Source organism: Perognathus longimembris, chromosome 2, assembly GCF_023159225.1.
Source record: "Perognathus longimembris pacificus isolate PPM17 chromosome 2, ASM2315922v1, whole genome shotgun sequence".
NCBI classification, from domain to species: Eukaryota; Metazoa; Chordata; class Mammalia; order Rodentia; family Heteromyidae; genus Perognathus; species Perognathus longimembris.
The window spans coordinates 138814061-138839189 of NC_063162.1; the positions used below are offsets into that span (position 1 = coordinate 138814061).

The following is a 25129-nucleotide window of genomic DNA, read 5'->3' on the forward strand; positions in this document are numbered from 1 at the left end:
TTCAGTCTCCAATAATTTTTATCAGGCAGTTGTTTGTGAGATGGTCTCCTTTATTGGCTCCCTATTCTTTTTAGTGAAGTTTGCCATAAGTGACTTCATTTTCATTCTGACAATTTTCACAGGTTAAGCAATGTGAAATAGCCAATATTTGATCACTTTCAACCTGTAAAAATGTTTTTCATATAGTTGAAATTAATACATGAAACATGCAGTGTTTGTTATCTTTCTTAACTCTTCTCTGCTTGCTTAGAGGTGCTTTGACTGACAGTGCTTCACAGGGAATGTAGGGAACTTTGTGTGCCCCTCTGGGACTTCCTGTGTTTGGAGGCAGGCACATTGGGGCAGAGGGTAAGCTAGAAGATAGGGGCCTGAAGTCACTGGAGATTGCCTGCACATTCATGAGTAGAGAAACAGCAAACAGATCTGAGCACTAAGTTGATCATAGTTGATGGTGTTTTAGAGTTCTGATTTCATTGAGACTGTCCAGAAAGGTTGCTTGTTTAACTTGTGATTTAGATGGGCCTAGGAAGGGAGAGGTATGAGTTCTCTAGAGTAGTGAAATTTCATTTTTAAAAAATTTCAGTCATATGCTGGACACTGGTGCCTCATGCCTATAACCCTAGCTGCTCAGGAGACTGAGACCTGAGGATCACATTTTTAAGCCAGCCCAGGCAGTAAAGTCCATGAGACTGGTACCTCCAGTTGGCCACCTAAAAACTACAATTGGAGCTGTGGCTCAAAGTAGTAGAGTGCTAGCCTTGAGCAAAAGAGCTCAAGGATAGTGCCCATGCCCTGAGTTTAAGCCCTACACTGACAAAACAAAAACAAAAACAAAACACCCCAAATTGAAAACATCCATAAACTAGAACTTTGATAACATTTTCAGAATGGTTGTTATCTTACTAAGAAAATGCTCTTTTATGGAGGACTTAATGCTCTATTTTAATAGGTAAGTGTTAAAACATTTTGGAGCTATATAATTATCATAGTCTTTTTTTGTCTTTTTTTCTTTTTTGGTACTGAGGATCGAACCTAGGATGTTGCAATTGCTAGGCAAGTGCTTTGCCACTGAGCTACATCCCAGCCCTTATCACAGATATTTTTGAATCATTTATGGCTTTCTTCTTGATTCCACAGTTGCTTTCTTCCAGAACATTATTGTCAATATAAGCTTTGCATTAGCTAGCTGATGGTTTCATTGTCATGTTGGTTTATTGTTTACTTACTTTGTTTACATATGGGGAAAGAGAGAGAGAATTTTAAGTTTTGTCCATTTTAGTAACAGTGATGTCATTTAGCCTTGTGAATCTCACCTATTCCCCCCCCCCAAAAAAAAAGTAAAAAATGACAATAGTTTTTGTTTTATTTTAACTAGCATTTTTTCCCAGTCAAACAGCTGCTGGGAATGGCTAACTTCATTGTTTCTTCAACATATTCCATTGGTTCATGACAGCACAAAATTAGACCTTTTATCATAAACCTTCACTTGGACTGGTTGAAGAGAAGCACTTAAGTATGAAATTGTCATTTCCTATTCATTACTCTAAAATTCAGTTGAGAAATGAAATTTGGGAAAGAACTTACCAGTATGATTGTTCCTAATTATAACGATTTTCCTTTGTTGTAAATTTATATTTCAACTTGAGACAAGCATTTAAGAATTCTCGATTAAATACATTTTAAATGTATATTTGATTCTGATTTTTTTGTTCTTACACAGATTTTTCCACCCAGAATTTCTGTTCTTTATATGGATAAGTTTCTAAATAGCAAAAAATATGCTATCTGCTCAATATCATGCATTAAAATATTTTGAAAAGGTTTGCTTATCTTCATAATCCTAGAGGAAATATTTGTTTTCAGCTCTAAGCCAGATTTTTGTTATCTCTGTGTGCAGTGTCTAACTGTGTTCAGAACACTAATTCTGGTAGATGATAATGGTAATAAGTATTCTGTGAAAAAATTCTCTGGTAGTAGTGTCTTTTTTTTCTGCAATGTTCATTTGAATACATAGATGTGAGAAAAATCTCAAATGTAGTTAGTTGCCTCATATGATGTAGTAATCTCACTTTAAGGCATGGAGATCATTTGGGGTGTTGAATGCACAGTGTTTGTTTTGTGAATAGATGCCATAAACAGCACTGACCAATTCACTGTACTCTGTAGGGTGTCTCTGATCTTTTATCTGCTGAGTCTCATCATTTTAAAACTTGTAATGTTAGTCAGTTGTTGGCTGTCATATTTATGAACCCAATGTTGATAACTTTTTATTAGCTTATGTTAGTTATACAGGAGGTTTTCATTGTTACATTTCCATGCATTTACAACGTATTCCGACCAATCTCACCCCCTCTATCAGTCTTTTTGCCCTCCCTTGGTAATTTTTTTTGAAATAGCAGATGACCTGTTGGAAGCCTTTTGTTTGATTAAAGCTTTCTTCTTTAATCCAACAGCATCTCCTAAATACTTGGAGATTTATCAGCATGTTATTCAAAAAGTACTCTTTTGCCATTAAATCGAGAAAACCCAAGTGTTAAGATGTAGCTCTTGAATGTCCCCAAAGGCTCATATCTAAAGGCTATTAGTAGCTTGTCTCTAGCACATTTGGGAAGCCTGGCCTGGGATGCAAGCCTCCAATTTGTGTCTGCCCTTGTCACTGAAATGGCAGGGGAGCACCGCTGTACACAACCATTGTGTTTTCCCCACAGTTTGGAGTGACAGGCCCATGCCACCATGCCCAGCCACTGACCGTGACAGAGTCGTGCCAACTTGTATGTTTTGGCTGACTTTTCAGCTTCTATCCCTTAACCTCTACCTTCCAAGTAGCTAGGATTACAGGCTTGAGCTACTGTACCTACCTTCTTTTTCCTTCTGAGAACTATCTTGTTTTTCTCAGGGATTTTTTCTCCTGGGCTAGAAAGCTGACCCATACGCCCAGTGAAATAATTTACAAAATAACCATATCACATATATTAGAAATAATATTTGTTTAGTATATTTTTACATAAAGATCATTTAGTGACTTCTAGTAAACCTTAATACTTGGAAAGATGTAGGAAATCCTGGGACACAGTAGAGTTGACCATCAGTGTTGGTTTGTTGATTGGTGCCTCTCTAAGTTTTATGTGTACGCTTTGTACTGGATACTTAAAGTCGGACAAGAAAAATGTCAGTTTTTCAAACTGATATTCTAGAGATCAAATGTTGCATTGGTAACAATTTTTCTTTAAATTGACTTAAGTACCATCAAGATAGGGACAAACCTTGCCTACCTTCCATAATACTAGGTTATAAATATGCTTTTAATAAATTAAGGCCAGAAAACAAAGTACTGTATTTTCTTACAGAAATAAGAAGTGCTTTTCTATTATTTCTTGAGGCAAGGTTTTTCAAATTTTAAAGATCTAAGAATGTACTTGATCATATATATATATACACACATATATTATTGGGCTTATGTTTTGTGTCAGAAAGTTTGTTATTTGAATGAGCATGGTGGCTTGGTGAAGGAAAGAACAGTTGCTGAAAACAATGCATTAAAACGTATGAAACTGTAACCTCTCTGTACATCAGTTTGATAATAAAAATTTGAAAAAAACACACACCATGCATGTCATTTCTATATGAGTTATTAATTTCTGAACACCTAGTGTGTATAGGCTTAAGAGTTTAACTTCAGTTTAAGACATTTCAGTTAGGTTTTTTGAAAGTTGACATTGTCATATAAAATTTTATTTGGAACAAGAGCTGTTTGGTTTAAAAATCTTCATGCAAATTCCTGCAGACAAATCAAATGTCGATGTGCAGTGGGTGGTTTTTAAGCTTAAACATCTCAGCTGGATTTAATTACCTTAAGGGATAAGGCTACATGATGGGCCAGTGGTTTGCCAAATTATTTTTCATTTTCTAGATCTTGATGTCACTGAAGGTTAATGCATCCTCTTTTCTTCACTAGAGACCAGAGTTAAAATCCATTTTAGGCCATAAGTGTAAATGAATTTGTTGTTGTTTTTCCTCCTTGGGGACATGTTGGTCATTTTGTGAGGCTGTTTTTCCATTTGGAATTGCTGGCTTCTCCCACAGAGCCCAGGGGCTGTCGTGGCAAGGGCAGTTGCAAGTCAGCATGAAAATGAACTGGCAGGCTTCAGAGGGCAGCGTGGCCCACGGCTTGTCACTCTTCCACTCCTCAACTCTTTCTTGTTTAACTTAAGGGAATTCACTTTGCTACTGACATTTGATTATAGCCTATCACAAAGCAAGTGATGTGTTTGTTGGTAAGACATTGCACTTTTTTTTTTTTTAAAAAACATTTCAGTCTGGTTTGTATTTGGCTCCTAAAAGCTATCCATAAATTCCTAGATGACTTCTTAAACTATTGTGGATTTGTGGTCAACATTACTGATCACCAGTGTGGTTCATGGCTTTCTCTATCTGTTTTACATCAGTGGTTTTTCTTAAGGGCTTGTTGGTATCCATAGTTGTGTCTGACAGTTTTACCCTGAAGTAGGTAGTGTTCATTAGTTATTGCCACTACCTATACCTGAAACCAGAGTTTTAGACACCTCCTCTCCCCTGCCCCCAAATCCAGAGGTTTTATTAGGTCTACACATGGTGAAGGACAAAGGAGTTTTATTATGTGGCAGCCATGGGAAGCCAGCACTTTAGTACATCTTCAGCCATTTTCAGGGGTACAGGCATTGGTTCAGGTTATATAGAATTGGGGATAGGCGGTAAGAAATATATGCTTAGTTAAAACAGTCATAAGTTGTATGTATGGCCTGCCTATTAGGTCAGCCTTTGTCTCTATAGGTGTTCTAGAGAAGCTGTTATGATATTATTATTGGGGCAGAGAAGGAATAAGTTGTCCAGTGAGTGATTTTCTGAGCTTTTGGTTGTTTTCTTTAAGATGATAAGAGTATGTCAGTGCTTGTTTGAAGATACTTATTGGTGAATGCCACTCTTTCTGGAGTCCAAGGTGATGATAGAGTAACTGCAACAGGGAATGGCTTTGATCAAAGAGCACAGATGAAAAGGATAGAGGTGAGGGGGGGGGGCAAGTGCCTGGTTAATTCACAAGGCCCAGCAAAAGCATATTTCAAGTTGCCTCTTATATTACCTATTAGGAGTATTTAGAAGCATAACCTGAGGGAATAGCAATAGGTGTTAGTTTCTTAGTGAGGCGATTTTCTTTCCAAATCTGGCTAGTAATTTCCCCTTTTGCTTTCTTTTTAATACTTTAAAAATAGTTTTATTATCCTTAAGTAGTTGTACAAAGGAGTTGCCACTCAACAGTGCAGTTTATGAATACAGTGCATCTTGATTAATGTAACGTGTTTCAGCATTCTCAACCATCCCTTCCAACCCAACCCTTCCTATGATTTTCTTAATTTTGTAGGATATTTATTGATTTTTTTCCATTTAACAAAGCTGTTTATGTGTACAAAGCATCTTGATCTCTGCCATTCTTTTGGCATTTTCACTCCCCTTCAACCTACCTGTTTTTTTGTTACATACAAGAGTTTTTCTCTGCGTTCTCTCCACTTCCCTCTTTATTATTCTTTCCCTCTTTCCTTGGCCATACCCTTCCCTCTTGCCATTGCCCATTTCTTGGTATTCATTTTGTTGGGCTTTGACTTAGTCTTTCTAAAGAATTATAGTGTTAGTGAGCTATCAATAGTGTCTATTATACTTCAGTTCATGCTTTTTAAAAGAAAGTTCTTTATGTTGTTCTCTCCATCTTGTTTTTTCCCTCGTAACTAATAGTACCCACAGAATGCATTTTACTTTTCCTTTTGAAAGATATAAGAGGTCTATCTGTGCATATATGCATACAAACATACAGAGACATAGTTTCATATACATGAATAAGTGAGATTATACCATACATGCTTTTTTCCTTTTTGTACTAATCCTTAGAATCTAAAAATTAGTGACTTTAGGTTCCTAAAATCTTTCATCTTTCCCTTTATTATGGGCATCCTATACCAATTTGATTCATCCAACTTTTTCCTTTTAAAACATTTCTCAAGCCACACCAGGAGTGTCTCTCTGTAGTTTTTCTTCTGTTACCATTCAAATCCCATATCTTCTATCACATTAGGCCAGGAAGAGGTGACGATTGCTATTTTCAACCTATAGTATTGATGTACAAAAAAGTCATTCCAGTCTGTGTGTATTGTACATGACAAAAGGTAGGAGCTCACACTAATCAAGCTCTTTGTTGGTCACCAGGAGAATTAGCTGTCAAGCCATTCATATAGTGTGTCCTCATCAAGCCTAAATTTAAAAGGCTAACTTTGATTAAAAGTTGATTTAAACCATTAGAATGTAGGATTCTTGAAATAATAGGAGTGACATATCATTTAATTGGGGAGCTTGTCTTTTGACAAGCTGTGTGTGTGTAAATAAATATAATTTGTAGCCATTTTTTTATAGCTTGAGGTTGGTCTATTTATTTTTCCCTTTATTGTCAAAGTGAATTAGAGGGGTTACATTTTCATATGTAAGGCAGTGAGTACATTTCTTGCTCAACTTGTTACCTCCTCCCTCATTTTCCCCTGCCTCCCCCTCCCCCTCCCCCCATGAGTTGTACAGTTGGTTTACACCAAATGGTTTTGTAAATATTGTGTTTGTCTTTTTATCCTTTGTCTGTCGATTTTGGTATTCCCTTTCCTTTCCTGTTCTAATACATGTATATACAGTATCCATGGTACTGAGATCAGATACAGTGATAGCAGGGGTGAAACCACAGGAAGGAAATACAAGAGAAAAAAAAGGGTACAGTTTCACATGACATGTTGAAAATAATTACAACAATGATATAACACTTGTTTCCATAACATGGAGTTCATTTCACTTAACATCATCTTATGTGTTCATAAGGGCATAGACCTTGGGCTATTGTGATTTTCTGCTATGACTAGCCTAACGTGCTAATTATTCCCTATGACGGAAACCATAGAATCCTTGTTTCTTTGGGCCTGGCTCACTTGACTTAGTATAATTTTTTCCAAGTCCTTCCATTTCCTTGCAAATGGGGCAATGTGGGCTGGGATGTAGCTCAGTGGCAAAGCGCTTGCTTAGCAAGTGCAACGTCCTGGGTTCGATCCCCAGTTCCAAAAAAATAAAAAATAAAAAAAGGCAAATGGGGCAATGTCATTCTTTCTGATAGAGGCATAGAATTCCATTGTGTATATGTACCACATTTTCCCAATCCACTTGTCTATTGAGGGGCATCTGGGTTGGTTACATATTTTAGCAATGACAAATTGTGCTGCAATGAACATTGTTGTGCTGGTGGCTTTAGTGTAGTCTTTCTTGTAATCTTTTGGGTAGATGCGCAAAAGTGGGGCTACTGAGTCATAGGGGAGCTCTATGTTTAGCCTTCTGAGGAACCTCCACACTGCTTTCCAGAGTGGTTGAACAAGTTTACATTCCCACCAACAGTGAAGTAGGGTTCCCTTTTGGCCACATCCCCTCCAGCATTTGTTATTATTAGTTTTCCTGATAATGGACATTCTTACTGGGGTGAGGTGGAATCTCAGTGTTGTTTTGATTTGCATTTCTTTTATGTTCAGTGATGTAGAGCACTTTTTCATATGTCTCTTGGCCATTCTCATTTCCTCATCAGAGAAGTCTCTTTTTAGGTCTTTTGTCCACTTGTTGAGTGGGCCGTTGGTTCTTTGAGGATTTGTTTTGGAGGAATTTAATTTTTTGAGTTCTGCGTATATTTTAGATATGAGGGCTTTGTCCATTATATGGCTGGTAAACATCTTCTCCTCATCTGTGGGCTTTCTGTTTTTCTTGCAATCTATGTCCTTTGCCCTGCAGAAGCTCTGTAGTTTGATGCAGTCCCATTTATCCAACCTTTCTTTGATTTGTTGTGTTTCTGGGCCTTTATTAAGGAAATTTTGTCCTGTGCCGAGTAGCCCAAGTGTTTCTCCTATTTCTTCTTGTGTTTTCAAGGTATCTAATTTTACTTCAGGTCTTTGATCCATTTGGAATTGATTTTGGTGCAGGGTGATATATAGGATCTAGTTTTAATTTGTTGCAAGTGTTGAACCAGTTTTGCCAGCACCATTTGTTGAAGAGACTGTCTTTCTTCCATCCCATTTTTTTAGCTCCTTTATTAAAGATTAAGTAGCCATAGTTCTGCGTGTTCATTTCTGGGTCTTCACTTCTGTTCCACTGGTCCTCAGGCCTGTTCTTATGCTGGTACCAAGCTGCAGCCATTTTTACATGTCTTTATGTTTTTCTTTTTGAAGAGTTTTATTTTTTTCTTTGCTTTATTTTTGATGATAAATCCTGTAAGGACAAGAGTAGTTCTATCTACATGGTACTCTATAAAGTCTGATGTATGCTGACGTTGTGATAAACTCTCTGGTAGTATCTTAAAAGTTGTCTTTCTTCTTTTCTATTGTACAAAACAGTAGTTTAAAAAATGACTTGATACATATATATGATGTAGTTTGATCATGTCTTTCTTGCTTATAACATTTTTTCTTGTAATCATCATTTTTATTAAAAATGTAAGAAATATCACCGCAGACCCATTTCGCTGTCACAATCTTCAATTTCGTTGCTTATAACATTTGTAGGTTATTTACTTGTAATTTGATGGCTCTCTTTCCTTCCCTTGTCAGGTGTCAGCAGTAGAGTCTTTGGAGGGCCCCCTGCTCCAAGTAGAAGGACTAAGTGATCTCAGGCTTGAGCTTCACAGCAAGAAGATGAACCTGCACTTGGTTCTCATCGATGAACTACACCGACACCTGTACATCAAATCCACTAGCCGAGTTGTACAGCGGAACAAGGAAAAAGGGAAAATGAGGTTGGTCCAGAGCCTTTTTGCTAGTGGCTATGTCATGTACTCTATATTTTCTTTAAAGCTAAGTCTCTGAAACATGAAGATGGTTTTATAGTAGCAAATAGTCCATGTTCTGTGGCTGACATCAGAGTTTGCTCATGTATCTAGTGCTCATTTACTGTGAGGGCATATAAGAACCATTTTTTATGGGTCTCTTACATTCTGTATTAGAGATACTCTTGTATATCTCAGAAGGATGTGAAAAGAAAAGTCGTTAAGTTGGACAATAAGTTAGCCAAATTATAAACTACAGATAAAAATGAACTAAAGTTATAAGATTGTTTGTTACTTAGAGTTATGTTTAGCTTTAGGCAATAATTCTTCAGAAATAGTTAAGGAGAGGTTTAGAGAGAACACTTTTCTTTGATTCTGTGGCTGCTTGTATCATCATTACCTTAATACTTAAGAATATAGATGGCTACAAAACATTCATTAGGTTAGTATAGACCTAGGGAATGACTGGATCTTAAGATTTGTTCATTGGAGTTATTATATATATCAGGTAGCTGATATGTGTTCTTCCAGCATATCTTTAAGTAAACATTAGATTTTTTCAGATGGGATTTTAAGCATTATCTACTGAAATACACATGTTTGTGCCTTTTCATCCAGCAATATATCAGAAAATCACTGGAAGCAATGTATGCTGGGAATGAAGTCTTTCAAGTCCTATATTTCAACAAAAATTGCTAACTTCATGTGTGATACTTCAGTTTAGTCAGATACCCTGGCAGAAAAAGAAAAGTTTCTAGCTCTTTTCAGCAGATGCTCACTAGAAAAATTGGACTAGGCACATAAATTTTGCTAGGTACTCTGTATATACCTGAGACTTAACTTCAAATTTAGATCTGAATAGGGCAAGTGAATAGGTAACTTGAAGATTAAATCTAAGTAGTGTTATTCTGTCAATATTTCCTGCAGCAGAGTATCAAGTAGTCTCTGTGGATGTAAATAATAAAACAAAATCATTATGACCCTTGTGTGAATTTCTATAGAAAATGAACATTTCCTTGGGATCTCAAAGGAAGAAAATTTATTTGAATTTTGTTAATAAAGAAAATAAGGACTTAGAGACTAAGCTTGAGGTTTCTCAAATGATTCAAGAAACCTGTTGTGGTACATAAGATGATTGTTCCAAATAACCTCACATTCCCTCTCCATTGTAGTAAAAGAAATCTATTTCCTACCCTTTGCTTTTGGAGCTTTTGCTTTTGTGGATCATTAGGACATTGGACACAGATTTGAAATGTGCTGGAAGGTGTGCTTTCTCATGCATGACAGTGAGAGTGGAGGAGGAGGATGAGAGACATGTGGAACCATTCACAAACCAGCAGACCTTCACAGCCTGGTTCAGATAGCCATCACTGTAATGTGCTTATTGTCACACGTCATTGAATTTTTGTAGTTTTGTGCAGCAAACAGAGTTTTGTGAAACAGTAATGAGGAACTATAAGAATGGTGTACAGAGAGATGCTGATAGACATAGATCAGTAATGCATTAAAAATTAGAAAATGTATATCTTGATTTAAAAGACCGAGATATGGGTAGAAAATGGGGCTCATCATAGAGAGGAAGAGGACAACGTGATAAAGGTAATAAATATGAAAAAGAAAAATGTAGTGGTTGATTGATTTTTAGAATTTCTAAAGGATTACATTAAAACAGTGGGTTGAATTGTGTCCCTCTGAAAATCACATGTTGAAATCCTAATTCCAGTTATCTCAGATTATGACTATGTTTGGAGACACAGTCTATCAGGAAGAACTAAGAAAGAGATCATTAGGGTGGCTTCTAATCCAATGGGAATATGAAAACAGATTGGGAAACTGGCATCAGCCTGTGAAGACTGAGAAAATACACATCTATATGCAAAAGAGCAAGAAGCCAACTCTGATCACATCTTCATCTCATATTTCTAGCTTTCAGAAATGTGATGAAGTCCTGGTTTTGTTTTTGTTTTTGTTTGTTGTTGTTTTATAGGCCACAGGGTATTGTCCCTGAGCTCTTTTGCTCAAGACTTGAACTCTACCACCTTGAGCCACACCACCATTTCTGGTTTTGTGGTGGTTAATTGGAGATAAAAGTCTCATGGACTTCCTTGCTCAGGCTGGCTTTGAACTGTAATCCTCAGGTCTCAGCCTCCTGAGTAGCTGTGATTACAGGTGTGAGCTCCCAGTGTCTGGCTCAAGATCCTCTTGTTTACCACCCAGGCTGTTGGGCTTAGTTGTGGCTCCCTGAGAAAATTAATGCAAAGAGATGTAGAAGCAGTCATTGGAATGTATTTACATAGAGGAGGGAGACTCAGACAGGCAGGAAAGGACACAGAGAACATCTCTAGTCATGAGATCTGGATTTTTTTTGTTTTAAATTAAAAATGAATTCTAGGGGCTGGGGATGTGGCTTAGTGATAGAGTGCTTGTCTAACATGCATGAAGCCCTGGGTTTGAATCCTCAGCACTGCATAAACAGATAAAACTGGAAGTGGCACTGTTTCTCAAGAAGTAGAGTGCTAGTCTTGAGCAAAAAGAAGCCAGGAACAGTGCTCAGGCCCTGAATCCAAGCTCCAGGACTGGCAAGAAAAAAAAGAAAAAAGAATTCTAGCCAGCCTGGAGGAAAATATTGAGCAAGCCCTTCCCTCCATATCTACTTAAACTGGTGGGACAAGCCATTATCTCAATGATGCATCAGCTTAGGTAGGAGTATCTTAGTTTGAGGCCAGCCCCTGCAAAAACTCAAGACCCTGTTTGAAAAATAACTAAAGCCAAAACACTTAGAAACATTTCCCAGTGGTAGAGTGCCAGCCTACCAAGTGTCAGTTCCTGAGTTCAAACCCCAGCATGACCAATCTTCTCCCAACAAATCATTTGCATGAAAAGAAAAATACCTTCTGTATATGATATAGTTATTTGCCTAGCCAGTATCCATTTCCCCCTTCATTTTAAATAGTATTCCTTCTTTTGATCCTGACACCAAATGAACAGCCAGTAGACTTCATTTTCTATTCTCTTATGTGGTTAGAAGGACTGTTATTATTGGGACTTATACTTGAAAATAATTCAAGACTCAGAGACAAAAGTTGTAAAGATGTCAACCAAACTGGTTGGTATGTTCCCTCTTTTGCCCTTGCTTTGTCTCTTACCTTTCTAGTCTGGAACACGGACTGATACCTTGAAATTGTCGTAGAAATGACATGGCCTTGAGGATAGAAGCTACATCCTGAACTTTTTGATAACATCTAACCTCTTTTTGATTCCTAGGTGGGCTGCCTCATTTATGAGAGGAAAGGAAAATCTTTTTTGTATTCAGAACACTACTATTTTGTAAAATATAATTAACCTCAATTTTGATATATAAAGGAAGCTGAACTCAGGTGTAAGAGCATTTAATAAACATTAAACATCAAAGACAGTAAAGTCAGCAGTGTTGAATAAAGAAGTTAGAATTACAGATTTCTATACCTTAGCTAAGTATACATTGATAAGCGTAGGTAGCAACAAATGTTTATCTAATCTTTAGATAGATATTTACAAAAAAGAAAGAAATTACTAATGTTTTTATTTCTAAGAAAAATACCCAAGATGAACTTCAGACATAAATTTATAACTTAAGAACAATAAAGTTATAGGTAGGTTAAAAATTGTGATGACCATACATATGTAATTAAATATGTATGTTTTCTGTGTTTGTGTGTATGTCTATGTATGTAAATGGACACATTTCTGTACAAGATCAAAAACATAAACTGAAAACTATTGTTGAAAAAGAAAGTCTACATGGTCAAGGAATACTCAACATAAATAAGATTTATATACCTATATTAAAATAGTAGAGATTTGGAAATTTGAGTAGGCAAGAAATAAAAAGGAATGTGTTTTTTTTTTTGTTTGTTTAAAGTGAATCAGAGGTTGATTTATTTTGGATTTTTAATATTTAAAGAAAATATCTTTCATTTGTTTAATTATATTCCATATATATATTTAGAAGTTTCTGTATTACTCAAAGATCAAATTATAGCAAGTACAATATAGATGGAATACTTTTCAGCTAGAAAGAGAACTGATTGATGTATTTGTAGAAAAATGGGTAGCATTGGAGATGATCATATTAAGTGAGATAAGCGAATCTTGGAATGACAAATACCTTGTTTTCACTCATATGTGAAATCCAAACTGAAGAAAATAATGTGATGTGATTGTAAAAAGGGACTATTGAGAGGGGAGTAGAGGGAGGGCATAAGGGGGAAGGAGAAGATGATGAAGAGTCCTGTGGGAGTGAATATGATAGAAGTTTGTTATATGTATCTATGAAAACAGCAAAATGAAACCCACTAAAAATTTACTAAGGAGGGAGGACAGGATGGAAAGTTAAGTGTAGTATATATAGCATGGATTTTATCCAAGTACATCACATGCATGTATGTAAATATCACAGTGAAACAAAATGTAAGAGTTGAAGAATCAAGTAGAACGACATAAAGCATACACTTTCAAAGGGATGGTGTGTTTGCTAAAGTTCTTGATTACAAATAGTGGAAATGACTCTAGATAACAAACAAGAAAGAAATTTGTTGGAATGTTACCAGGTATTATACAAAATTGATGGGAAATTTGTGTAATTAGGTTTTCAAATCAGTAGGGTCAAGGTAGATTAAAAAACTGAGCAACAGGACAAGGGTAGGTAAGAGTTACTGCTTCTGTGGATAGCATGCACATGCCTACAACAGCTGGATTTTAAACTCCCTGTAAATGATGCTAATGTTCTGCTTCTTTCCTTTATCCCTTCCCAATTCAAATCCTGGGTAGAAGCCTCTAGTTTGCTGAGCCACCTTGGCCAGATCTGGCTTCCTTGACTTGTCATAGGAGGAAGTGGGCCCTGATATTGTTTTGACTTTGACAATGGGGATTCTGTCCAAAATACACACTGTTCAGATGGTTGGTTCACAAAGGAATAAAACACATGACGACAGATTTCTATTGCAGAGAGAAATAGAAGAAATCACATGAGTAACAAAGATTTTTGAAGTATAAATTATATATCCATTAGAATTGACAAAACTCATATTTAGAATAAATTAATGAACACTCTGTTCTTAGTACATAAAGATGTGAGTTCTAATAATATTATAGTTGAGATTTTTGAATCTCAAGTTTTTCATAGAAGTTCATAAAGAAGAATAAATATGAATGACTAAAAATTGAGAAATTATGAAGGAAGCTCTTTTTTTTTTGTTTTGTTTTGTTTTTGGCCAGTCCTGGGGCTTAGATTCAGGGCCTGAGCACTGTCCCTGAAGGAAGCTCTTTTATGATATCAAAGTGTTTAATAAAGTTGCTTTTATCAAAATAGTACTAGCATGCACCTAGAAAATGAAATTGCTAGGACTACATTGAGTTAAGAACCCACCTCCCAGAAATCATGGCACTTCAGCATTTCTTAGACAGTATTTGAGACCAGTAGGTAGTGGGATAGGAGATGTATTGGTTATTTTATCATGATTGTATCAAAATGCCTGAAAACCAACTTCTACGGGGAGGAAAGACTTATTTGTATTTTATCTTAGCTCGTGGTTTCATTCCATCATAGTGGGGAGGGAGTGGTGGGACAGAGCTGTTATGGCAGTCATGAAGCAGAACAAGGAGCCTGGCCCCTAAGGATATGCCCTAATAACTAGGCTGCACTTTCCACAGCTCTCTCACCTCCCAATAGACTGTTCAGATTTTTGAATCCACTATTCATTGTGTCAGAGCCTTCATGATCTAACTTCTGGAAATTACCACATGTATGTCCAGAGGCATGCTTTACTACTCTAGCTGCTTCTTAATCTTTCCAAGCTGGCAATTAAGATTAACTGTCACAGGAAATGAGCCCAATTTGGCTGCTTATTTGAAGAAAACATGTACGATACACTGTTGAAGGGAAGAACAAGGATTTAGAACTATCAGGATGATTCAAAGAATGTTGACTATGGTGTGTGTGTGTGACTTTTGTTTGTGTGTGTGTATTTGTGTGTGTATTGCCTAAGGGTAAATGGATGCTTTTCTTCTAATGTATTTAAAATGACATTTCACCAAAATGATATTAGTGGATTAAATTTTTTTTCCCTGTTTTCAGAACAGAACTTTGACCTATATAATTGCATTAAGCCATATAAAATGAGAACAGGATTGTTTTGAAGTTAATCCTTTTACCCATTGCGTGCTCCCTGGGTTAGTGCTTGTTGTGGCCTTGCTTTTTTGGACATCCTTAGACATCCTTCGGTATTATTTGTTACCTATTTTTAAAGGTTTTTTTTGTTGTTGTTTTTACGATCTTTTAATTCTTTTTTAAGAAAATTGCATAGATTTGAAATTTTAACTGCACTTAATTTTCTATCACTGTGTCTTCACTCTTGGTTATTTGAACATTTGGACATTTGAAATCATGATTCTGTTTTTTCCCCCTCACCTTTATATCCTCTAGACCACTCAGTGTTCTTTCTGTTATGTTCATCTAGATCTTAGAATTGTACAGAATCACTGCACCAGCCATTCCCATTTTCATTGTCTAGTTAAATTTTCTTACTAAGGGCATATTATCTCTGACAGGTATTTCTCAGTTCAGTTTGATTTACCTCACTTTTATGAGCATTTGCCTCCTTGACAGGCACTGCACCAGCTGCTCTGGTTATAGAGGTGAATGTTTTAGTTTCTAGATTTACAACTGAAAGTTCAAACCACCTCTGTCAATCTTTGGTTTGACAATAAAATCAGCCAGATGATGTGCAGGTATAAATTTTGGACATAATTGAAACTACTTATTACTAAGGGAAAGAACAGAAATGCACTCTGATTAAAAAGCAAATGTTTAATAAGCTGAAGAGCAAATGTTTAATAAGCTGTCAGCACTTATAACTCTTGTTTTAAAAAAGAAAAGAACAGGGTTGGGGATATAGCCTAGTGGCAAGAGTGCCTGCCTCGGATACACGAGGCCCTAGGTTCGATTCCCCAGCACCACATATACAGAAAACGGCCAGAAGCGGCGCTGTGGCTCAAGTGGCAGAGTGCTAGCCTTGAGCGGGAAGAAGCCAGGGACAGTGCTCAGGCCCTGAGTCCAAGGCCCAGGACTAGCCAAAAAAAATAAAAAGGTCAAAAAAGAAAAGAACAGTTTTCATGGGTTGAAATTTTGAAATCAAACATATTTAGAAGCAGATTCTAATGAGCTGGGTTGTTGTTTAATGACCATAAAGTTCTTAGGGTTGTGGTGGATGTGGCTGTTGTTGTTTTGGTTGTTCACCATATTGTTAGTAAATAGTGATACATTATCTGCCACAGCACAGATACTGGTGGCTTTGGTGGCACTGTCTTACACTAGGAGAGATGTAGTCTTAACTTGTCATTTTCATCTCTTGACTATGAGTCTGAGTGGATTTTAAATAAAAATTTCTAATGTCATTATTTAAAACGAAAAAAAAATCCTATCAATATTTCGTTCAAAGTTAATCAGCCAGAGCATTTGAATTAATCAAAAAATTCAAAACAAAACTATTTTTATTTCTTAAAATACTTTGAGAGATTTATAGGTCTTTGAAGGAATCAATAAATACCTTTCCAACTTTATCTCTGATATATGGCTAGAGGAGGCCTTTTTCTCTCTTCTGGGATGAAATCTAAGGCAGAGTATTTCAGTGTGATACTTTGTCACAGCACCTAGCTCTCTGCTAAGCCTCCTGTCTGTAGTCACTAAATGAGTGGGTGTGCCCTATTTCTCTCTGGACTTTTAAAGCCAAGTCCTCCATAAGAGAGTAAGGGGAAAAAAAAGAAAATCATTTCCAGAGTTACTTGCCTTTGGGTTAGTGTTCACAAAGGAGAAAATTGAGGCCTGAGGGAAAATTTTAGAGAGAGAAAGATGACTCTATGAAAATAGTTTTGCAGTAAATTGACTTTCTAAAAGTTTATTGGAGTTTGAGGACCCTTCTGGCTCTGATTATAAAGTTGGGAGGTTATGTTTTTCAAAGTTGAAATGGCAAGTCATTTATCACCCTATGTTTAACTGAAATAGATTTTTTGGTTAAAGATGAGAAAATAATAGCGGGTTTTAATCTACTGTGAATCATGTGCACATCTGTGTGCAGAGAGGTATTCACCATTCCTTGCAGTTCTCGTTCTGTGCGTACACAGGTACTGTGTTGCTTTATTATTAGGCATGTTAGGCTGTTTTCTAGTAGTACTCTAGCCTGAATTTTTCTAACTGATATCTTTATTTATCTTGCTTTATAAATAGCTTCTTTGTTATTTAACTATTTATAAAACATTACATATTATTCACATATTTCCTGTCATTTAAATTGGAAATTAGTGATGTACACAGAGGTTATAGTTTCATATGTTAGGCATTGGATACATTTCTTTCTTTCTTTTTTTTTTGACAATAAATAAGAAAAGAAAAAGAGAAAAAATAAAAAAAATTAAAAAGAGATAAAAAATAAAATAAAATGACGAACAAAAAGTAAAAGAAACTTCTAAATTAATTTTTTATTAATTAGCAGGGGCACTGTATACCTCAATGACAATACTGTCTCTGTGGGCTTGTTTGTTTAAGGAACTAAGGAGCTCGCTACAGCTGGTTTTCCAATAGTGGTTAAAACAATAGTGGCTAACAAAAGTAGTTGAGAATAGGAAGTTCAGAAGACAAGTGTGATGGCACATACTGGAGGATGAGATTTGTGACTTGTAGAAAGTGACTTGCTGAGATCCTGCCTTAAATACCTGTGGGCCAAGGAGGAGAGGGAACACACAAAAGTAGTCATAAGAGATAGGTAAATCTGTGATCAGATTGATTTTTATAGAATACATAAACTGTTGCAAAGCCATTGGATTTGAAGACTGTTGGATTTATGTAAGATACCTTAGGCAATTAGAAATTTGAAGCTTTATGTTGCTGGCAAAGAGTTATTAAGAATAACTCAGTCTTATAATTCCTGATAATTACCCTTTCTGTTACTTGTATATCTTATTCTTCACCTGAGTTTCAGATTAACCTGGGAGTGACTGTAAGTACTAGAATTCTGCTAAGTTTAGTTTAGCTCATATCTTGGTTGTACTTGTATTCTCAGTATTGATCACCAACCATTCATAGATGATCAGGAATTGAGTCATCCTCCTTTTAATTGTCAGTTATCTTCAAGTCCTCAGACAGTGGATCACACCTATTCACACTTGACAAAAATAATATTGCTTTAAGTGGTAATTTCATTTTTATTTGTTTGATCGTTTCTTTTTTTTGCCAGTCCTGTGCTTTGGACTCATGGCCTGAGCACTGTCCCTGGCTTCTTTTTGCTCAAGGCTAGCACTCTGCCCCTTTGAACCACAGTGCTACTCCCACCTTTTTCTGTTTATGTAGTGCTAGGAATGGAACCCAGAGCTTCCTGCATGCTACATGCTAGGCAAGCACTCTTACCACTAAGCCACATCCCTAGCCTGATAATTTCATTTTTAACAAAGCTCTTTTTTTCAGAGTTTCTGAAAATAGTTTTTAAAATTAGTTAAAAAGTAAATATACTGCTGGTGTAGTTTAGTGGTACAACCCCTGCCTAACATAAAGTTTGATTCCTAGCACTACACAGAGTAAAATAAATAAAATAAATTCCATGAACAATTAGTACTTTTATTCTAAAAGAGACTGTTGGAGGTAGCGTGGGCAATTTACTGTGGGTGAAGGTCCTTACATTTTTGCATTCTTTTATTCATTTTTATTCTCTTACTTCCAGCACACCCTGTAAACAAAAATCCCACTTTGAAAATCTATTCCATAGTCATTCATTACTCCTGATGGACTTTGGGACTGAAATAAATGAGAGCTTTTCTGTGGTATATGAAGTGAGTCTCGATGATTCTCTGTGTGTGTGTGTGTGTGTGTGTGTGTGTGTGTGTGTGTGTGTATGTGCACATGCTTGAGCACCTGTGATTGTTTGTGTGCTGGTCCTGGGGCTTGAGTGCTGTGTCTGACCTTATTTGCTCAAGGCTAGCCCTCTACCACCTGAACCTCAGCTCAATTTACAGCTTTTTTTTTTTTTTTTGACGGTTAATTAAAGATAAGAATATCACAAGCTTTTTCGGCTAGGCTGGCTTTGAGCCATGATTCTCAGATCTCAGCCTCCTAAGTTACTATGATTACAAATGTGAACCACTGGAACCTGGTTAGATGATTCTTGGTGTTTATTTTCTGTTTTGTCTGTCCTGGGGATTGAACTCAGAGCCTGGGTACTATCCTTGAGCTTCTTTTGCTCAAGGCTAGCACTCTACTACTTCAAGCCATAGGTCCACTTCTGGTTTTTACTGAAGAGTTTATTGGAGATAACCGTTTCAAAGACTTTCCTTCCCAGGCTGGCTTTGAACTCTGATCCTCAGATCTCAGCCTTCTGAGTAGCTAGGATTACAGAGATGAACTACCAGTCCTCGGTGCTGATTCTGTTTCTTAGAAGCAGTGTGGCGTTTATTTGTCTTAGCATTGCCTAAATTCTTGTACTCAGCAGGTGCATTCATAAATGTTTGTTACCTTGAAAATTTGTTTGTATTCTTTATGTCATTTAAAATCAGTGTGTTATCTTGACAACTTTAAAGTAAATCATTAAGAAGAGAGGCTAGGTTTTTTTTTTGTGTGTGGGGGGGTGGAAGGTAGTAAATGTTAAATAAACTTGTATGAGATTTTTTTTTATTTTTAAGAAGGCTAAATAACTTTTATTTATTTATTTATTTTTAAATTTAATTTATTTATTAATTGAACACAAGTTTTTTTGACAAGGTGTTGTGCAAAAAGGGTACAGTTACATAGTAGGGCAGTGTGTACATTTCTTGTGATATCTTACGCCCTGTTTTTCTTTCCCTTCTCTACGCCAGGTAGACATATATACAATATACAATGTATCAAGAACATATACAGTAGCCACGTGGCCAGGCCCAGGAAAATTCGCCTAGGGCTTTAAATGTAATATCGATATTAGACAATATGTTGACAGTAGTCTTATATGAACGTATATACATAACTTTTGAGCTATTGTATTCCACTCAGAGGTCAATTTTTGACCTTTATATGTTGAGTAGTTGTTTGGTTTTAGTTACATACTGTTGGGTTGCTCCCCTAATCCTGTGGGAAATACTATTTGACAAGCAGTTTTTGGTTTCACAGACCTGGTCTCTACTGTCTCTCCGTCTCCCTTTCTTAACAGTCATATATCAGGGAGATCATGCCCCTTTGTTTTCTGTGTTCTAGGCTTGTCTTGCTCAACATTATTTGTTCCAAGTTCTGACCATTTCCCTGCGAATAACAATATTTCACCATTCCTAATCGCTATGTAGTATTCCATTGTGTATAGGTACCATATTTTTTGGATCCATTCATCTGTGGAGGGGCATCTGGGTTTCCATATTTTGGCTATTGTGAATTGTGCTGTGATAAACATGGAAGTACAAAGGACTTTTTGATATCTTGGGACTTGCTGTTTAGGATAGATGCCTAGGAGTGGTATGGCTGGGTCATAGGGTAGGACTATATTGAGCTTTTTGAGAAACCTCCATACTGTTCTCCAAAGTGGTTGTACTAATTTGCACTCCCACCAACAATGGAGAAGGGTTCCTTTTTCCCCGCACCCCCTCCAGCATTTGTTGTTGCCTGAGTTCAGAGTATAGGCCATTCTAACTGGGGTGAGGTGGTATCTCAGGGTTGTTCTTATTTGCATTGCCTTTACTACCAGGGATGTTGAACATTTCCTCATATGTTTCTTTGCCATTTTTATTTCTTCTCTTGTGAGGTCTCTCTTTAGCTCCTTTGCCCATTTCCTAATTGGTTTATTGGGCTTGGAGGGGCTTAGTTTTTGAGTTCTCTGTAGATGACAGATATTAGGCCTTTGTCTGTTGCTGTGCTGGTAAAGATCCTTTCCCATATGGTTGGCTGTCTTTCTGTTTTGGTGGCTATGTCCTTAGCTGTGCAGAAACTTTTTGATTTGTAGTAGTCCCATTTGTCGAGTCTTTCCCCTATTTGTTGTGCCCCTGGGACTATATTCAGGAAGTTCCTTCTTGTGCCTATAAGTTCTAGCGTCTTTCCTACTCTGCCCTTCAGTAGTTTCAAGGATTCAGGTCTGATATTGAGGTCCTTGATCCATTTTGAGTTGATCTTGGTGCATGGTGATAGGCTTGGGTCTACTTTGAGTTTTCTGCATATGGCTGCCCAGTTCTCCCAGCACCAGTAGTTGAAGAGGCTATGTTTATTCCATTGTATGTCTTTAGCTCCTTTGTCGAATATTAGCTGACCGTAAGAGTGCGGTTTTATTTCTGGATCTTCAATTCTAATCCATTGGTCTTCCAATCTGTTTTTATACCAATGCCAGGCTATTTTTGTTATGATGGCCCTGTAGTAGAGCTTGAAGTCTGGTATTGTGATACCTCCTGCACTGCTTTTTTTGCCTAGAATTGCTTTGGCTATTCTAGGTCTTTTGCTGTTCCATATGAATTTATGGATTGCTTTCTCTATTTCAGTGAAGAATGTGACTGGGATTTTGATGGGGATTGCATTGAATTTGTATAACAATTTGGGCAATATGGCCATTTTCACTATATTGATTCTGCCTACCCATGAGCATGGGAGGTCTTTCCATCTCCTTGTATCTTCTTTGATTTCCCTTATTAGATTTTTATAGTTTTCATTAAACAGGTCCGTCACGTCCTTGGTTAAGCTGATCCCTAGGTACTTTATTTTTTTTTTGGCTACTGTAAATGGAATTCTTTCCATAATTTCTTTTTCTGCTTGTACATTGCTGGTGTACAGAAACGCTGCTGACTTTTGTGGATTAATTTTGTATCCTGCTACTTTGCCAAAATGGTTTATTAGGTGTAGGAGTTTGGGGACTGAGTTTTTTGGGTCCTTCAGATATAAGATCATGTCATCTGCAAATAGAGATAGCTTTATTTCTTCCTTGCCGATGTGGATCCCTTTGATGTCCTCCTCTTGCCTTATTGCTATGGCTAAGGATTCCAGCACTATGTTGAACAGAAGTGGGGAGAGTGGGCATCCTTGTCTTGTTCCTGAGTTTAGGGGGAATGATTTAAGTTTCTCTCCATTTAATATGATGTTAGCAGTTGGTCTGTTGTATATGGCTTTTATTGTTTTGAGGAATGTTCCATCTATTCCTGTTCTCTCCAAAGCTTTTAATAAGTATGGATGTTGTATTTTGTCAAAGGCATCAACTGAGATAACAATGTGATTCTTGATTTTAGTTCTGTTTATGTGGTGAATTACTTTGATTGATTTACGGATGTTGAACCATCCTTGTGACTGTGGGATGAAGCCTACTTGGTCATGATGTATAATTTTCTTGATCAGTTTCTGGATCATGTTAGCTAATATTTTATTGAGGAGCTTTGCGTCTGTGTTTGCCGGGCTAGATTTACCTCCCCTGGTGCGGGGATGCTAAGCTTACTCCCTTATCAGTGCTCCCCTTTTCACCCTCTCCCCTGGGCACCTGACCAGCAGGTGGCCAATGTGGAGCGAGGGACACAGGCTAGCCTAAGGTGCACGTGGCTGAATGAGATCCCCTTTTCCTCCCTCCTTACCCACCAAGGAAGCCAGGCGCAGAGGGATCTCGGAGACGCTTCGGAGAGCAATCCAATTTAATTGGGAGCGACTCACAGTAATATAGTAGTGATGATGAGGATTGAGCATGAGCTGGCGATAGGCTGGCGAGCTTGTCGAAGAGCAGCTCCAAAGGACCTCCCTCATGGGCTAACGTCACTTTCCATAGTACTGTGGCAAAGCCCACCAAAAAAGGAGCACACTTGCTTGCTGGCGCAAGGTGGGGGATGGTCTCAAAGCTACCCCTTCTGGTTCCGGACCCAGAAGGAGATAGGTGTGGCTCACTTCCACACTGCCCCAGGGCTGGGGGAAGGGCGGCATCTTGGGAGTGCTTCCCCCCTTAAGGCCAAGATGAATCCCCAACATGTGTTTATTAGTGATATTGGTCTGTAGTTCTCTTCTTTTTGTTGGGTCTTTGCCTGGTTTGGGAATGAGTATGATATTAGCTTCCTAGAATGAGTTTGGGATTTCTCCCTCTGATTCTGTTTCGCAGAAGAGTTTGAGGAGTATTGGTATTAGCTCCTCACTAAAGGTTTTGTAGAATTCGTTGGTGAATCCATTTGGGCCTGGGCTTTTCTTTGTTGGGAGGTTCTTTTTTTTTTTTTGGCCAGTCCTGGGCCTTGAACTCAGGGCCTGAGCACTGTCCCTGGCTTCTTCCCGCTCAAGGCTAGCACTCCGCCACTTGAGCCACAGCGCCGCTTCTGGCCGTTTTCTGTATATGTGGTGCTGGGGAATCGAACCTAGGGCCTCGTGTATCCCAGGCAGGCACTCTTGCCACTAGGCTATATCCCCAGCCCCATGTTGGGAGGTTCTTGATTACCTCCTGTATCTCACTTTAAGTTATTGGTTTATTTAGTTGATTTATTTCTTCTTGGTTCAGTTTGGACAGTTTATACTTCTCTAAGAATTGATCCATTTATGTAATATTATTGTTTTTACTGAGTAGAGGTTCTGGAAATAGCTCCTTATGATTGTTTGAATATTGTGTGTACTTGTTGTAATTTTTCCAGTGGAGTCCCTGATTTTACGTATATGAGTCTCTTCTCTTTTTTGTAAGTCTTGCAAGGGGTCTGTCAATTTTATTTATTTTCTCAAAGAACCAGCTTTTAGTCTTATTTATTTGTTGAATGGTCTTTCTATTTTCAATCAGATTTATCTCTTCTTTAATCTTTGTGATCTCTCTCCTCCTAGTCATTTCAGATTCGGTCATTTCTTGTTTCTCCAATTGTTTTAGTTTCATAGTGAGGTTATTCACCTGCTCTGCTTCCATTCTTTTAATGTGAGTGCTGAGGGCAATGATCTTGCCCCTCAGTACTGCCTTAGCTGTGTCCCATAGGTTTCTTTGTGATGTATTTTTATTGTCATTGTGGCTTATGAATTCGTTGATTTCATATTTAATTTGGTCTGTGGCCCAAGTGTTGGATAACTGTGGGGTTTAGCCTCCAAAAATGTGTATAGCCTCTGTGGTAACCATTGTTATTGAGGGTTACCATTAATCCACTGTGATCAGATATAATACATGGAATGATGTCAATACTTTTGTATTTGCTGAGGTTCTTTGTGTGGGCTATGACCTGGTCTATTTTGGAGTGTGATCTATGGGCTGCTGAGAAGAAGGTGTATTGGGTCTCTGTAGGGTGGAAGATTCTGTATAGATCTCTCAGATCCATTTGGGATATGGTGTTACTTAGGTCCTCAGCTCCCTTGCTGATCCTCTGGGTGTTGGATCTGTCTCTTGGAGAGAGTGGGGTATTAAAGTCACCCATTATGATTGTGTTTGGGTCTATCTTGTTCTGTAATTCTGTGAGAATTTGCTTGACATATGTAGGGCCTCTTTTGTTCGGTGAGTGTACATTTATCACCGTGATGTCTTGATTTTGGATTTTTCCTTGTATTAAAATGTAATGCCCTTCTTTGTCCTTTTGAGTTGCTTTAAAGGAAAAGTCCAGCTTGTCTGAGATCAGGATGGCTACACCTGCCGTTTTGGTAGGTGCGTTTGCTTGGAAGATCTTGCTCCATTCTTTCATTTGGAGCCTGTTTTTGTCCCTTGCTGTAAGGTGGGTCTCTTGTAGACAACAGATGCCAACTTTTGTTTGCAAATCCATTCTGCCAGTCTGCTCCTCTTTATCGGAGAGTTTATACCATTTATATTCAAAGAGACCAAGGATAAGAGTATTTTTTGTCCTTCCATTTTCTTGTTGGGCTGTTCCCCCCCCCCCCTTTTTTTTTTCTTGTCTTTAGTGAGCTGCTCTTTCTGCTGGGCTCTGGCTATTGTAGTTTCTATCTGTTTCTGTCTGTGTGTCTTGTACGATCTCTGTTGGGTGGGATTCCCCTCTTAGAATTCGCTGTACGGCTGGTTTTTTATTCACATACTCCTTTAGATCCTCTTTGCTATGGAACGATCTGGGTTTCCCTTCGAATGTGAACTCCAATTTTGCTGGATATTTAATCCTGGGTTGCATATTGTTTGCCTGTAGTACTTGGATGATGTTCTTCCACTCACTTCGCGCTTGGTAGGTGTGGAGAGGTCTGCTGTTATTCGGATCCTCTTCCCATTGTAGAAAATTTCTTTCTTCGCTGTGGCTGCATTTAGAATTTGCTCTTTATTCTTGAGATCTGAAGTCTTGAATATTATGTGCCTTGGGGTGGCTTTTCTGGGGTCTAGC

The 25129-nt window shown here is 37.6% G+C and overlaps 1 protein-coding gene across 3 annotated transcripts in view; it reads left to right on the forward strand.

Moving 5' to 3' along the window:
* Exoc4 (exocyst complex component 4) overlaps nt 1–25129 on the forward strand; it is a 669227-nt gene that overhangs the window by 52292 nt on the left and 591806 nt on the right. For all 3 annotated transcript variants that reach the window (XM_048340247.1, XM_048340248.1, XM_048340249.1), the window contains exon 4: nt 8643–8827. In XM_048340247.1, coding sequence (XP_048196204.1) covers nt 8643–8827 — 185 coding nt within the window. The remainder of the gene's footprint in view (nt 1–8642; nt 8828–25129) is intronic.